The sequence below is a fragment of the Castanea sativa genome, chromosome 4 (assembly GCF_040712315.1).
Source record: "Castanea sativa cultivar Marrone di Chiusa Pesio chromosome 4, ASM4071231v1".
NCBI lineage: Eukaryota > Viridiplantae > Streptophyta > Magnoliopsida > Fagales > Fagaceae > Castanea > Castanea sativa.
In genome coordinates, this window is record NC_134016.1 from 23,327,284 (window position 1) to 23,343,719 (window position 16,436).

Sequence of the window (16,436 nt, forward strand, 5' to 3'; positions counted from 1 at the left end):
AATTGGTTGGAAATTTCCTCTTTTGTGTGTGTGTGGGGGGGTGTGGGGTGTGTTTGTTGATTCAAGCACAATTACAAAGCGCACTGCTAACCATTTTCACTTTCCGTGTTGATGCGAGTGACTTCCTCAACTTGAACATGGGTCCGAAAGGCAAGCAATAAAAGTTTGATGATGCATGGCAAAGCAATGGAAAAACCCCAACATGATTCCTACAACTTACTAATTGTAAGTGTAATTTTGCCTTCTCCTACCCGATTGTGATTTGCTTACTAAAACCTAGGTGTGAGTGATGTCTACTGTATACTTTCTTTATTTCTGTTCTATTCACAATTTTTTTACCAAACAACCATCAAACACATTCAAGATCCAATCTTTTTTTTTATTATTACTTAAACCTACATTAAGCATCAAACCCTATTCAAGGACCCTTCAAGATCTCATTAAAAGAATATGTTTATATATATATATATATTAGAACTGAATTCTTAAAGATCCTACGTACATCCATTCATTTGATTTTGACCTAAAGTTTAGGTTTTTATAAAAACCCAGAATCTTCATAATTCACAAATCACTATTCCTACAGCTTTAAAAATAATAAAAACAAAAATTTAAAAACCAATACCCATCTCATTTACGTTTTAATATTCTGAAACCAGAACACCCTTTCCAAATAACAATAATATTCTAACAATTTCGTTAGTTGCCCGGGTATGAAAGAATGTGGGAAACTAGCATCTCGAGTTTTAAAAACTCGAGTTTCTAAAGCTCGAGTTCAGTGATTTTTGCTCCCTTAGCTGGACAAAATTGTCACATGGAGCCACGTAGAAATCGAGTTTATAAGACTCGAAATCTGCAACATAAAAAGAATTCCACAGCACTTTCAAACGGCTTATTACAAATTTGAGTTCAAAATCCTCAAACAAATCCACAACACTTTCGCTCTGCCCGCAAACTCACTCACTCACTCACTCACTCACTCACTCATTCGCTCTCAAGCAATCGTTGCCCAGTGCTGAAGCAAAATTGTAGCCCATTGTCATTCACTTATTCACTCTCGAGCAACCATATTCTCAACGCCGTTCGTAGCCCACCGTGCCGAAGGTACTCTCTCTTTCTTCTCAATACTTTGTCGTTTTTTCTTCTTAGATTCCTCTGTCTCTCTCTCTCTCTCTTTCTCCAATTTTAGATTTTGGAATTTCATTATGTGACCTAGGGTTTTTCGTTTTTCAATTTCGGATGTTTTCGGTTTTTTTGTTTGTGTTTTTTTTATTGGTGTTCTGAGAACATGGTTATGTTTTGGCAATGAGAATATGGTTATGTTTTGGCAATGACATTAGTTTTTATGTGATTGTTAGAATTGAAAAAAAACAAATTAAATGTGGGATTTCAAAAGTAGGAAATTGAAGTGCTTATGTTACATTCTGTTGAGAAGAAGATGTACCCTAATTCAAGCTCTATTATAGTTAAATAGTTACTCAACCCCCACCCCCCAAAAAAACATTTACTTAAAATAGACATGCAGTGAAAGAAGGCCATATTGGACAGGACATGACAATTTGATTTAAGAGATTTTTGAGAGGGTCTTGTGCTATGCCCGGCTTTGAAGTTAGTTAAATATTGATTGATGCTACGAAGTTGTTATGGTTTTGTAAATGATAAAGGTATAGGTCCTATACCGGATTTTTTACTTTTTTATTTTTAAGCACTGGTGTTAGAGTAGTTGCATATTCATATATAGTGTAATTCAAATATTTAAATCTTTCCTTTTGTGTGTTCTTTTATTTATGTTCACTCAGCTACCTTGCTAGTATTACAATTATTTTTTATGAATATATCGTACAAAATATTTTAGAAAAATTATTAAGACATACTAGAATTATTCATTGCAAGAATTATCATCATTTGCATATTTCATTAAAAAAAAAATTCCTGGAACAATTTTCTTTTTCGTGTTGCAGAGAAAGACTGGTGGACTGGTGATTTGGAGGTCTGGCACTTCTCTTTCTCTGTATAGAGGAGTGAGCTTTGAGGTTCCTGAGGTGAAATTGAACAAACGAATACTTAAGAAAAAAGAGTTTCCTTCTAATTCCTTACCAACAGCTACTGAAAAAACTACTAGGGGTCCTTCTGAATCTGTTACTGATGGTAACGTGCAAGCACCCCAAGCAAATTCAAATTCAACTGCTGTAGAGAAGAAAGTCAGGGAACCGTTGCCAGAAGTGAAGTATGAGGATGAAGTAGACAAACTTTTAGATGGTCTGGGTCCTAGGTACACAGATTGGCCTGGGTTTGATCCATTACCCGTAGATGCAGATATGCTCCCAGCAGTTGTTTCTGGTTACCAACCTCCATTCAGAGTACTTCCTTATGGAGTTAGATCAACGCTTGGAGCAAAGGATGCAACAAATTTACGAAGGCTTGCCAGGGTTCTTCCTCCACATTTTGCATTAGGTTTGCCTCTTTTCTTGCTTTCCTTAACATCAAATTGAAAATGTTCTTTTAATTGTGCATGAAATATTCTGTCTCCAGGTAGAAACAGGCAGCTCCAAGGTCTAGCTATGGCTATGATTAAATTGTGGGAAAGAAGTTCAATTGCAAAGATTGCACTTAAGCGTGGTGTACAACTGACTACTAGTGAGAGGATGGCTGAAGAGATCAAGGTAATAAAATATACCTAGTCAACCTTTCTGACTTTAGGAAGTACTTCTTCCCTAATATGCACCTGTTAGCTCACTTCTCTTTTTTTCCTCTGATCTTATTTACTAATTACTGAAATGGCATGCTTTCTTTTTGAGAATTTTGGACTCGTATTTTGTATACTAATATGAGAAATCTGACCAATCAGATGTAGATCCTTAACTTATTATTTCCATCTAAGATCAAATGCACACATGGCTTGATTATGTAGACAGTTACTGGTAACTTTCTCAGATTATATGCGTTTATTCCATGTTAGTTATGTAGTCAAGCCTTGTAGAGTGGTAACTTTCTCAGATTATATGCGTTTTTCCCCCCAACAGAAGCATGCTCTATTTTAGGCAGAGAGGCATGCTCTATTGCAGCGTTTATTTCCCAGTGGAACTCAAGTCTCTAAAACTCGAGTTTCACTGGGAATTTTTTTTTTCCCCCAACAGAAGCATGCTCTGTTCCCCCCCCCCCCCCCCAAAACATGCAACAAACCAAAAACTGAAATGTGTGCACACACCTGCTGAGAAACATAGATAGAGAAGCTAAGAATGTAATCCACAAATACTCATTGAGAGGTAGACAAGTTAAGAATGTAAATGCACTTAAATTACATCAAAAGGCGTTGTCATTAGGCACCAAACTATAGAAATTGTTATGCTCTTTGCATAACCATAGTTTTACAATGTAAATGCACTCAAATCACAACAAAAGTCATTCTCAATATATCAACATTCTAAACATGTCCAACCACGCTTAATTTGCAGTTCTAACCATACTACTCAAATCACAATCTTCATAGAGGTACATTGGATAGAGAATTACAAGTACATTCAACAAAAACCAAAAAGTTCACATAGAGCCAATACAACGTAGTCACTTTTCCTAAGATCGACGGTCCGCATGACAAAAACGTCATCCATGGAAGCATGCCTGAAAAACGTAGAGTAATTACGTTAGGAGACAAGATAGTAAACATTAGGTAAACATCGAATGAACAACAATTATTTAACCGATGCATAACTTTTTTCCATCTACCTACCTCGTGTGGAACATGGCCGCTTGTGGAAGCGCCACGGGACTGCGGACATTTTCTGCGGTTATGCCCGGAAGCATGACACAATCCACATGTCTACTTGGGTTGACTCTCTATCAAATTTGCGTCCTCCTTCCGCCATCCCGGTTCTCGATCCTTATTCCTCACTCCATCCATCTCATTCCTTATTCTTGACTTCATCGGTCGACCTTTGGCCCGCAACAATGCCGGATTAGGCAACCACTTTGGCCCCATGGGATCCCTCCACAATGACTGTGACTTAGGAACCACAAATGCATGCTCATAAGTGTTAAGGGCATGGTTCAAACCATAACATGGGTGAATATATGTGGTCGAATCAATATGTAAATAGTCACATACTCTAATTGCATGTGAACACGGAATCCCTATGTTTTGCCATTTCCCACAACTGCATGTTTTTTCCCGTAACCGAACTTCGTAACTGTGGTTTCCCCCTCCTGCGCTACACGTGTTGAGTTGGGTAACTACTTGAAATATCAGCTCTTCATTGCTAAATGGCTTGAGATAGTGTTTCTCAGATTTACGCTTATTTCCATCCCACGTGGATAAGGCATATTCACTCCATTTCTTACCCTCTGACAACTCATAATGGTATTCTTTGTGCCGGTCGTGGAAATATTGAACAAGTTTGTTCCAAGTGAACTTAACCAACGCGGCAATAGGAAGGCCCCGTGCACCTTTCAGTACACCATTGAAACACTCTGATATATTAGTTGTCATTGCCCCAAAACGTCTCCCACCATCGTGTGACTAGGTCCACATATCCACAGACTCGCTCATTAGGTATGTGTATGGTAGATAATCTTGATTCTTTTCCTTACCATCCCTCCCCGTCACCTTCTTCTTCTTCCTAATGGCCTCAATTTCCACCTACTTAATGGACTCCATTATGGTAGCAAATTTAACTACCTGACTAGCATATCCCGCTTTCAACACCGCTGACTTTAGAGTCGAGTTCTAAAAATGGGTGTTGAAGTTGCTAACAACATGTCGAAAGCAATATCTATGAAATACCCATGTTTTTCCATCATCCCTTCTAGGCCAGTTTGCAATGGCGTTTTTGATACCGAGATGTCGGTCAGAAATTATGCAAATGCCTTCGTCAGGTATCAGGTGGTCAATCGTTCCTCTGAGGCATCATAAAAACCACCTCCAACTGGACCCTGACTCACAATCCACAACAGCAAAGGCGAGAGGGAATACCTTGTTGTTAGTATCGGTTGCCATTGCGACCAACAACTTTCCCTGATATTTACCATACAGATAGGTCCCATCAATACTGATAACCGGCTTGCAATATTTGAATCCTGATATGCATGGACCGAAAGACCAAAACACATAATGCAACAACACGGTGTGATCTTCATCGGTGGGTGTGACACGATAGCAAAACTGGGTAGTCGAGTCCTGATCAATATATGCCATTAGCAACTTTTGCAGCCTTTGGTAAGACTCTTCCCAATCTCCAAACAAAAACGCAATCGCCTTTTGTTTCGCATCTCATACCTTGTAGTAAGAAGGCTTATGGCCATTATATTTCGACTCTATCAGAGATCTGAGATGCTTACTTTGAGTAGTGTGATCCTCACGTAACTTGTTATAGATTTCTACTGCAATAAAATTACAACTCATCATTCTACCATCATTTCGCACCCCAGTCGGTATACACGTGTGAGGACCCACATACACGATGACCATCCATAGTCCGTGGAGATCGGGCTTCATAACTGCGTAGACATACCACTTGCATGACTCATGCACACATTTCGCACAAAGATTTTTCGTCGTCGACCTAGTGATCTTAAAATGTTTGTTTTCCTTGAGGGCACAAATTGTTAATACGCGCTTCACCTCCACTTTATTGGCAAAAGTCAACCCTTTACACAAATTCATCTCCTTTCTCCAAGTAGACACAAATGACATCTCAATATGTGAAGAATCAACCATATTTTTCCAAGTATTTGCAGAGAATAACAACGCAGAAGGTGCGTAGGAAGGGATTGTGTTCGTAATGTTTTGGACACTAATAACATTGTCTGCATCAGGTTCACTACCGTCCAATGTCTCATCGTCATCAATGTCCCTCTCAAAGTCCTCAAAGTCCCGAAAGTCCCCTCTGTCAATCATGTCTTCATACTCATCTTTATCAGCAAAATCTTCACTGTTAATGGCAAGATTCTCATCAACATAGTCGTCATCATCATCGTCATCATCATTGTTAACGGCAGTAGTCTCATCAACATAGTCGTCGTCGTCATCATCATCATCATCATCATCACCATCGGCATGAACAGCATCATCCTCTACATGTGTAGAATACTCATATTAAGCATCCGGAATCGTAACCTGTAAGCTTGTGGTTGTTTGTTGAATATCCTCTTGCCATACTGCACGCGGCTCCAACTGTATGTACAACTCAATGTTAGTTACTTCAACTATACTCTCCAACTTGTCAAACATGATCTTTACATGTTTGTCTGTTTCTATCACCATATACTTGTAATTAATCTGTTGCTTCAAGATTTCATTTGGCATACGATAAGTAATTTGTATGTTGTGCACATCAAGATTCTCACACAACTCTTCCATGACAAACATCTTCAATTCGTCAAGGGTCTTCAACCTACGATCAATTTGGGTATAATAGGTCTTTATACCTGGCCCCTCAAATGGCAATCCATTGTTTGCATTGGCATTCTTAGGCGGACCACCGTTGTATATGATTATAACAATATCAGGCATTGTGAACCTGTTCAAGTCAAGTACTATGTTAGTTAAATCACATAGTCGTAAAGTGGAGAAAAAAAGTAATGCGATCTTAAGGCTGAACATATCCAAGCCAGATTATAGAGTGCCCCATTGCCCATTAATATCTAAAGGCCAAGACATAAACCTTCTAATCCTAGTGGATGGAGAGACGGAAATATCTATTACTCCATTGTGTGGTGACCTATAGTGCCTAAAAGGGTTCTGAAAGAACTAGGTGGGTAGAGGAGCATGATTACATACCCATTCATTACATTCATTCACTACCCATTTCATACCCAAACCAATAATAAATAAAGTCAAAAAAACTTGTAAGATCATGATAAAAATAAAAGCCTAGAAATGATAAATAAAATTTTGATAACAAAAACTATGCAAATAAATACTCAAAAAATTAACACTAACAAAACAAAGTTCTATAATTCACAATATTGATAAATTATCTAAGTTATGTTAACTATCTACAAAATAAATGGTCAAACTCTTTAACCCACACCCATAGACAACATACCCAACTACAATGACAATCAAATTATGCAAACCCTTACCTGAGATATGAATTTGCTGAGAGGAAAGAGCAGTGAGAGTGGACAATGTGGTTTTGTGAGAGTGAGAGGCAATGTGGTGTGAGAGTTAGTGAGGCTGAGAGGAGGATGCTCTGTTTTTTAGTTTTCTCTGTCAGAGTTAATATGAGTGTGAGAGTTAATATGGGCTGAGTGTTGTGTTTTTAATATATTGTCCAGTGGAACTCGAGTCTATAAGACTCGAGTTCTATGAGTTATTATTTTGTCCAGTGGAACTCGAGTCTATAAGACTCGAGTTCTATGCGTTTGATAAAATATTTTTGCCTATGAAAATCGAGTCTTAAAGACTCGATTTTTATTTCACTCAAAACGAGTTTATAAGACTCAAGATCCATGTGGCATTTTTGTCCACCTCAGCGAGCGCAAAGCGAGTACAAAGCAAGTCTTGGAGACTCGAGTTTTAATGTGAATCTCGAGTTTCAAAAACTCGAGATGTTAGTTTCCTTTATTCTTTCAAATGTTGTCTAACTTACTACATTGATGCCCTCCACACCGCTAATCTGCACATTCTCCCCTGAAACCAGTCTATTAGGGTATATTCGGATTGGGAACCCTCCCAAACCAAATCTATTACCATCCCTGTAGTAAGAGAATAAACAGGTCATGACAGTTTGAACCGCAACATACAAAATGTTGTGGATTTGGCTGTTGGATGTCTGCAATAAACACTCTTTATCACGTAATATAAAACTTTGAAAAAAGATCCCTGATGATGATATTTTTTATTAGACAGATTGACTTTGCAAGAAAAAAAGAGATGATTTCAATAAAATTAATGTAGCAAAACGGCCATTACTTGGTCCCCCAGACATGCAATTATTTTAGTAGCAATAACAAGTCGTTCTTCATTGACATGTGTGAAAATATTAATTGAAGCAGTTAACTGTTAGCGCGGATCAACTCTATACAAATGTTCAACTAGGTATTAGTTAATGTACATATATGATATATCAATTCTGTCCAACTAACCGTGAGATGCTGTTACCTACAAGCTGTTTATTTGGCAAGTCTCAAGACTCTCAACACTTAGTTACAAGACCATGGATGACTAATCACCAGTTAAAGCCCGTGGTCTATGCTCAATAGTAAACAGGGACATTCCAGTCTGTGAAATTGCTCTGACAAATGCCATATTCGCTGTTACAGTTGGAGCATGCCAGTAATCACCAGTGCCAAAAACAACCTTGTTCTTCAATGCCAACCTTCTGGTAGTTGGGAGGCCCATCACACGTTGGGAAGGACTATCAGCCACAACCCTGTTCAAATCCTCAAGCTTATCAGCACACAATGTCATGAAAATTATTTAATTGGTATGAACTGTAGAGTAAAAGAAGGAGGTGCAAAAAATTACAATATGTATTATTTAATTTCCATATAAATAAATAAATATTGGTAAGTTATGCATGCATCCAATAGGTTTTGAGTCAATAACCTCACCCTCCTCCTACACTTGTGAGTTGTGAAAGGAGGAATTTCCATTTGAGAGGGCTCATTGATTATATAACTACAATTTGCAGTGCAAATATCAGAAAGAAGACATACAAGTATGAGTGGAACTAAATTTGATTTGATAGGGTTTGTCCTAGTTATATCCAATCAACCTAGATTTGTTCTCATTTACATACGGGTATGACCCAGGTGTTGGATAAATTATTTGAATTTAGTTTAGTGATAGAATAAATCTTCCTAGATAGATTTGTATTGTTATTTATTTGTATTCAATTTAATTCCTATGTTTTAGGATTTTTTGATGAGGTTATCTCATCCTTGGCTATTTATGTACATTAAATGCATTAATGATAATTAAGTAGAAAATCAACCAAAAATGTCTATTTCCTCTCTCAAGTTCAGGAGATTGGTCATCACGAATTGACTACACTATCTTTTATTTCTCAGATCACAACATTTGGTATCAAAGCATTTCGATCCACATCTCCATTAGAGAAAGGCAAAATATATATATATATATATATATATATATATATATATAAATCTGTCAAGCCCCAAACAACCCATTCCATCAAGAGTCCAACTGGTCAACCACTAAGCATACCTCCGACTTGCTTTTTATTAGCCCCCGCCTTAAACCCCAAATAGTTCCAGACCCAGAAAAAAAAGAGAACCCCACACACTAGTCCCCACAACCCACACCCAAAAAAAAAAAAATGTATGTATATATTTTGAAAGTTCAGTTTTTACATCAGGCTCAAAGTAAATCATGTCTAGCTCATATCAAAGCTTCAATCCTGAAGAACAACGAACAATGTCAGAGCATGTTAACCAAATGTTAGAGATTGTCAAGGACATATCCAAAAGCATAGCAAGGATGCAAGATTCATGGGATCAAATGATAGAGGTTTTAGATAAACAATCCAATGTAATTTTGGAATTAAAAGAACAATCAATAGTTCAAGGATCCCATGAAATTTCAGAGAATCAAAGTGATGCACTCGAACATCACCAATAATTCTAGAGAGTACTATGTTGGAGGATGCACCTACTATACAAATCGCCTTTGAAGATCAAAGGATTAATGCAGTGGAAAAGATAGATCAAAGGGATCTTGTGAATTCAAATAAGCCTAATCTAATTTCACATGTTGAATTTGTCATCCTCGATCAATTCAAGGAAGTGAAAATCAAAGTTATTCTATTCACAAAAATGGTTAAAGAATTGGTGCAGGTATCCATGGTCCAAATTCTTATCCTTCAACTCTTTAGAATTTAAGGTCGAGTTCTTTCCAGTCGGAAAGAAGGATATGGTGTGAGCAAGTATCAATTTCCATGTTTCGGAATCTTGAGGACAAGATTCATCTTGGAGGGGAAGGGAATGTTATGACCTAGGTGTTAGATATATTATTTGAATTTAGTTTAGTGATAGAATAAATCTTCCTAGATAGGTTAGTATTGTTAAATGCATTAATGAGAATTAAGTAGAAAATTAACCAAAAAAATCTATTTCCTCTATAAAGTTTAAGTGAATGATCATCTCGAATTGACTACACTATTTTTTATTTCTCAAAAACAAACCCATGGACTATTAGACCAAAAGAAAACTCCCTTGAGTTTGATTTTGGAGTAAGTCATTGCTTTATGAGATTTTTTATCATTGACAACGTAGTATGAAAACAAGAAAGGCCCTTACCGAAATCTTGTTGCTTCATGAAAACAATAAATTGAATTCAGAAATCAACATTCCAACTGCAAAAAATGTTGGAAGATACCAAGTCCAAGCCTAATAAACATCCGACACTCGTATACTTGGAGACATGGTACCTTACTTTACTCAAGAAATATTTTAGTCTATCATTGGGTGCTATGTTATAGTAATATCAATTTGAGATGTAATTATTTAGAAGATGGAAGGAAAATTGGCTGGTTGGAAAAGGCTCTATATCCAAGGAAGAAGAATTACAGTGATAAAAAGTACCATTTCTAACTGGCCAACTTTCTTATCTTTTTCCTATCCCAGTTAGTGTAGCTAAATGCGTTGAGAAGTTGCAACAGTATTTCTCATGGGGTGGAATAATAGATGAGTTGAAATTGAATCTTGTTAATTGGTCTCATATTTGCGCAGCAATTCAGTTGGGTGGCTTGGGAATCAAAAACTTGTTAATATTTAATAAGGCACTATCGGGGAGGAGGGTGATTGCGGTGGCAGGGAGGGGATTTTGTTCCAAACAGTTAATGGTTCGTATGGGTAGGCTTACAGGAAAATATAAGGAATGGATGGAGAACTTAACTTTTTCTGGATCTTTTAGATTCATGATGGGAGATGGAACACATTTACTTTTGGCAGAATGTATGGTGCAGTGACGAGGAGGCCTTTCCAAAAATTATTTCATACAGCTTGACGCAAGTATGTTTTGGCAGTAGCTCAAATTTTTTTTCCAAATAGTAACTTTAATCCCTATCAATTTTATTAGATCTGTGTAAGATTGGAAGTTTTTTTTTTTTTTTTATTAAATAAGTAACGAAAATTTTATTAAAATAAAAATAAAACAGCCAACCCGAGTACATTAGGAATGTACTATAGGGGCACAAATGAAGAACCAAAATTACAATGATCAAGTAAAACAGTAAGGGAAGAACAAAAAAGATGACAAAAGGCCACACTCCAATTAAGGAGAGTGTATAAAAAAAAAAAAGATTTAATCTCTAGCATAGAGCGTTCACATCCCTCAAAACTTCTAGCATTTCTTTCATGCCAAATACACCATATCAAGCAATGAGGCAAAAGTCTCCACAAATCTATGTTTTGATGTCATCCAAACATACCCTGCCAAGACTCAAACAACTCAATAACCTTGTGAGGCATAACCCAGTGGATTCCAAACAAACAAAACACCAACAACCACAACACACAAGCTATGGAGCAGTTAAGAATAAGATGATCCACTAACTCCCCACAACTCTTACACATATAGCACCAATCAAGAACTAGCACACACATTTTGCGAAGGTTATCTGTTGTTAAGATCTTACCTAAGGAAGCAAACCTTGAAAAGAAAGGTACCCTTGGAGGAACCTTCGATTGCCATATCATTTTCCAAGAGAAGGATAAGAGAGTAAGAGGGTAGAAAGAAATATAGAATCCTCTAACCTCAAAACCTTTACTCCTTGCTGGCTTTCAACAAACCCTATCTAGACCCAACCCCGTACCGTCGAAGAGTAGACCATATCCATAAACAGATCAAAGGATTCTTTTTCCCAATCTTGTGGTGGACGACAAAATTTAGCATCTCAATGAAACCTCCCACCAAACCAACACATAACCTCCGCTACTGAAGAATCCTTAAGCCTGTTGGAGAGTACGATCTTCACACCACACATGCTTCCAAAACTTCACTCTAGTACCATCCCCCACATCATACAGAAGGAGTTTAGAAAAATTCAGCCAACCACTTCTAATAAATCTCCACAAGCTAACACCATAAGCATTGGTCACCTTTTTTGTGCACCAACCACCCCAATCATTCTCATATTTCACCTCAATAACTCTCCTCCACAGAGCATCGGTCTCCATGCCATACCTCCATAACCATTTTCTTAACAAGGCAGAATTAAAACTCCTCAATCGTCTAATACCTAACCCTCCAACCTACAGCGGCTCACAAACCTTAGCCCAATTAACCAAATGTAGTTTAGATTCACCACTGATACCACTCCACAAAAAGTCTCGCTGTAATTTCTCCATACAATTTGCCACCTTCCCAGGTAAAGACAAAAGGAAAAGAAAGTATGTAGGTAAAGAGGAAAAAGTACTTTTAATAAGAGTTACCTTACCCCCCTAGATAAATACAGCCTCTTCCAACTTGCTAATCTCCTCTCCATCTTCTCCAAATAAGATGTCAGATTGACAACTCCTTAAATTTAGAACCTAATAGTTGGCCCAAATATCCCAAGGGAAGAGAGGATTGCCTACAACCCAACATCCCCACCAGAACATCCATATTGTGCACCACACCAATAGGAACCAACTCAGATTTCCCCATGTTAATCCTTAAGCCTGAGACCTCCTCAAATCTAGGAATAACAAAGGGTCGGGTTCGGGCCTGATTTTTTTTATACCCGGACCTAACCTAACCTGCAAGCCAGGACCCGCGACCCAAACCCGGCCCGATTATTAAACTAGTCAAGAAACTCATGCAGGTGCTTCAGCAATGGTTTGCACTCTTTGGCTCTACCTATGCATTTCCTGATTGGTAAGTTACACATGCACCCAGTGGGTCATGACCCATGACCTCATCCTCTACCTAGCTTTGCACAGGGGAGGAGGTGCCTATTGAACTATAGCTCATTGGCCTTTTGCTCTACCTATGAATTATTTAGTAATCAGTCCTTTTAGCTCTCACATATAAAAATCTACTGAGTATAGAAACGAAAATCATTATCACAAAAAAAAAATCAATGATAATGATCTCAAAACTATTAGATGACAAAGTTGATTTTATAATGTGCCTATTTTCTTCCAAAATTGTTGCAGATCTATGACTTCAAGAAAGATATAAACTAGTCAAGAAACTCACGTCAGGTGCTTCAACAATTGATCAGCTCTGAATTTCTCATTAGGCCCTCCACACATTAGTACTAACTCCTTGAACTCTGAATGGACACTTTCACATATTATGCCTCGCTTTCCAGATATTATACTGCCCAATTCCACATGAATTGGATTTTGGATTTCAGACATCACCTAGCAAAAAGCAATGGCAAAATTATGTACTCTTGAATGTTGATGTTAAAACATGCCATGAGCATTGAATAATTGAAAATTCACACATGGATTAACAAACTTCAACCGTCGGCATCATAAAGGCAGACTAACATTCTGAAAATAACTAAATGCAAGAAAAAGAGGCAGGGGGGGGGGGTGTGGGGTGGGGGATTTGATGTAAATTTTAAGCAGGGAAAATCCTGTCCCACTGCTAAGGGAGAAAGAAACAAAATCAAATGATTGTTTCTTTTGGGTCAGTATTTCTCTCTTTTTATTTTATTCTTTTTGGTGCATGAATGGGATAAATACATTGTCTTGGGCTAATTATCCAAAAGGATGGGGACATTAAAGAGGATGTTACCCATAGGTTTTGAGTAGAGGGGGTGATATGAAGGAATAAAACTAGAGTATGATTTGAAAAACACATAGACAACTAAGGAAACAGGCTAGAGAAGTAAAATACATGTAGTTGTGATTGATTGGTGTTGCATGTGTAAGAGGGATAGGAAGACCATAGATCATTTACTCCTACAATGCACTGTAGCTAGAAAGATAAGGAATACTGTGTTTTCACTATTTAGGTTCATTGGGGTATGCTGAGTGTTCTGGAGCTTCTAGCTAGCTAATCTGGCAAGTTTAACAGGCACAGAACTTCGGTATATGGAGCATGATCCATCATTGCCTCAATTGAATGGAGGAATGCACATACGTTTGAAGGGAAAAGAATGCACAAACATTTGAAGGGAATGAGAGATAGATTCATGACTTGAAACTTTCTTTCTTCCAGACTTTGTTTGAATGGAGGAATGCTTCGGGGGGTTTTTTTTTTCCTTTAAATTCTTTGCCTAATTTGCTTGATTGTTGTACTTTCCATGCAATTTAGTTTTTGACACTTCGCTGATTCCATAGTCTACTTCTTGTGTGATTTGGTTCATTGTATTACATCATTTTTTTTTTCAATGAAGTTCTTAACTTATCCATAATAATAATAAGAAGAAGAAGAAGAAAATAATAAAAATAAATAAAATAAAACAGGCTACAGAAGCTGCAAAGGGATTTTTTTTTTTTTTTGAACATAGGAAGGACTGCCAAAAAATAAGTAGCTGACTGATGCCTGTTGATTTTCTCAGTAGCCAGTAGCCACATCATTGGGCGTGCTGAGTTGTGCATGGTGGGATGCTATATCAGACCATGTTTTAAGCAGTATAGCTATAATTCATACATGAACATATCAATCTTTATTTTACACACATAATTACCAAATATCGATACTGCTTAAACTTAAAAACAAATGTTTCACTTTATATTAGTATTTTATTGTCATTATTACACTACTAAAATTAAGTTCAAGTCTGGCTCAGATTGGGATAGGTACTCCACACAACCTACATAGCACAGGTTTTTTACACTTTCAGTCAAGCCTTTATTCTTATATAAAATAAAAATCATACAGCCGCCATAGTTCCCAACATCACATTAATGGTTTATGCCTTAAAAATTATGTTCCTACATCCTAATAATCCCAATCTTTTCATTGGGCACTAAATCGGCAGAGATAATGTGACATATGCTAGATGCTACCAATACAACAACACAAGAAGATGCTAAAGATTATTGATTGACTAAGTATCATGAAGCACAGAACTTAAAATAAATAGGATAATATACCTGTCCAATCACAAACGCATAGTTTCCCTTAAACCGCTGCCTCAATTCACTCTCTGGAGTAGCCAGAAGTTTCTGAGTACAACCATTACTGATCCCTGATACAAGAGCAATCAAAGCTGTCGTGTCATAGTTAACAAGATCACCTTCGGCTAACAAACCCTTCATTTCCAGCTTTTTTTTAACATGTGAAGGGAAGATTCTGAGGCCCGAAATGAGTGAACAGAAAGTATCAGCCGCAAGTTCCGAAAGCTTTGGCACAACTGAAGCAACAGTTGTTGAGCCTTTGACAGCACTTAAAACAGTAATATCATCATCATCATCATCATCACCATCATCATTATCTTCACCAACAACCTTTATTTCAAGCACACATGCCCCTCTATACGATCTTCCAAGTACATTTACATTTACCCACTCACCATCGGAATCATCAGAGGAATAGAAATCAAAATCAAAAACAGAAAAGTCCAATTCAATCTCAGACGCCCCAAATTCTTCCCGAAGTTTTTCTCTAATAAAGGTGTTACAGTAAAGTCCATTGGAGAAGAAAAGAATGATAGAGGAAGGTTTCAAAGTTGTTGAAGAGCGGGCTAAAGTAAGGAGTTGTTGAAGTCGAGATTTCAAGCCCTTAGTTTTTTTCTTAGGGGATGAATCCCAAGATATGTAGGTAGGGTTTCTATCGGATACAATAATCCAAACAGGGTTCCTGTTGAGAGTACAAACAATATCAAGATGATGATGATGGACAGGTGAGGAAATGGGTTTGCAAACTCGAGAAACTCCAGTTATAAAAGGCTGTTGGAGAATGTGAACAATTGCCTCGAGGTGCCCAATATTCAAACTGGAAGTGGATGATGAACGGGTGAGAAAATTGAGGTCAGAATGGGCGAGTCTGAGGAGAGTGCGCCTGCATGACTGGCTAACGCTCAATCTCTCTATCCTATCTATCACGCCCTTGCATCTCTCTTTTGCCAATCCCAGTTCTTCTTCTATACCTTTCTGCTTCATCATCATCTCTCTCTCTCTCTCACTCTAATTCTATTCCACAATTGTAATTTATACCGATCCAGAAAAATAATACTAAGAGCAACCACACCAGATCAGCTAAAAATTTCATCTATTTTACACAAAAAACCTTCTTTTAAAATTTTACACATTCATTTTTACAAATCAATCTATCCTACCACATTTATTAATTAAATAATAATTTTTTTTTTAATTATATCTCTCAACTACCATGCCTACTGTTTATTTTTTGGTAACTTCTCTCTCTCTCTCTCTCTCTCTCTCTCTCTTCTCTTCATTTCTGATTCATGTCTCTCTCTCTCTCTCTCTCTCTACCCATTTTCCAGCTCCGATCTCCGATCTCGCACCGCCGAGCCCAGCGCGATCTCCGATCCACGCCGAGCCCAGCGCGATCTCCAATCCTCGCACCG

General features: G+C 37.5%; 3 protein-coding genes across 3 annotated transcripts; 1 reads left to right on the forward strand and 2 right to left on the reverse strand.

Moving 5' to 3' along the window:
- The first annotated feature begins 186 nt into the window (after positions 1-186).
- Positions 187-2,681, forward strand: LOC142632606 (CRM-domain containing factor CFM3, chloroplastic/mitochondrial-like). The gene is made up of 3 exons (XM_075806981.1): positions 187-225; positions 1,962-2,454; positions 2,533-2,681. The coding sequence occupies exons 1-3, from the start codon at positions 187-189 to the stop codon at positions 2,679-2,681; spliced, it is 681 nt and encodes a 226-aa protein (XP_075663096.1).
- Positions 2,682-3,318: 637 nt separating this feature from the next.
- Positions 3,319-6,508, reverse strand: LOC142632607 (uncharacterized). Its single transcript, XM_075806982.1, has 3 exons — positions 6,329-6,508; positions 3,731-6,085; positions 3,319-3,621 (listed from the first exon to the last, which is right to left on the reverse strand). The coding sequence occupies exons 1-2, from the start codon at positions 6,506-6,508 to the stop codon at positions 5,267-5,269; spliced, it is 999 nt and encodes a 332-aa protein (XP_075663097.1). The 3' UTR covers positions 3,319-3,621; positions 3,731-5,266.
- Positions 6,509-7,935: 1,427 nt separating this feature from the next.
- On the reverse strand, positions 7,936-16,066 carry LOC142631313 (uncharacterized). The gene is made up of 3 exons (XM_075805460.1): positions 15,001-16,066; positions 13,145-13,311; positions 7,936-8,372 (listed from the first exon to the last, which is right to left on the reverse strand). Exons 1-3 carry the CDS (start codon positions 16,012-16,014, stop codon positions 8,165-8,167), a joined length of 1,389 nt encoding a protein of 462 aa, XP_075661575.1. The 5' UTR covers positions 16,015-16,066; the 3' UTR covers positions 7,936-8,164.
- Between the last annotated feature and the right edge of the window lie 370 nt (positions 16,067-16,436).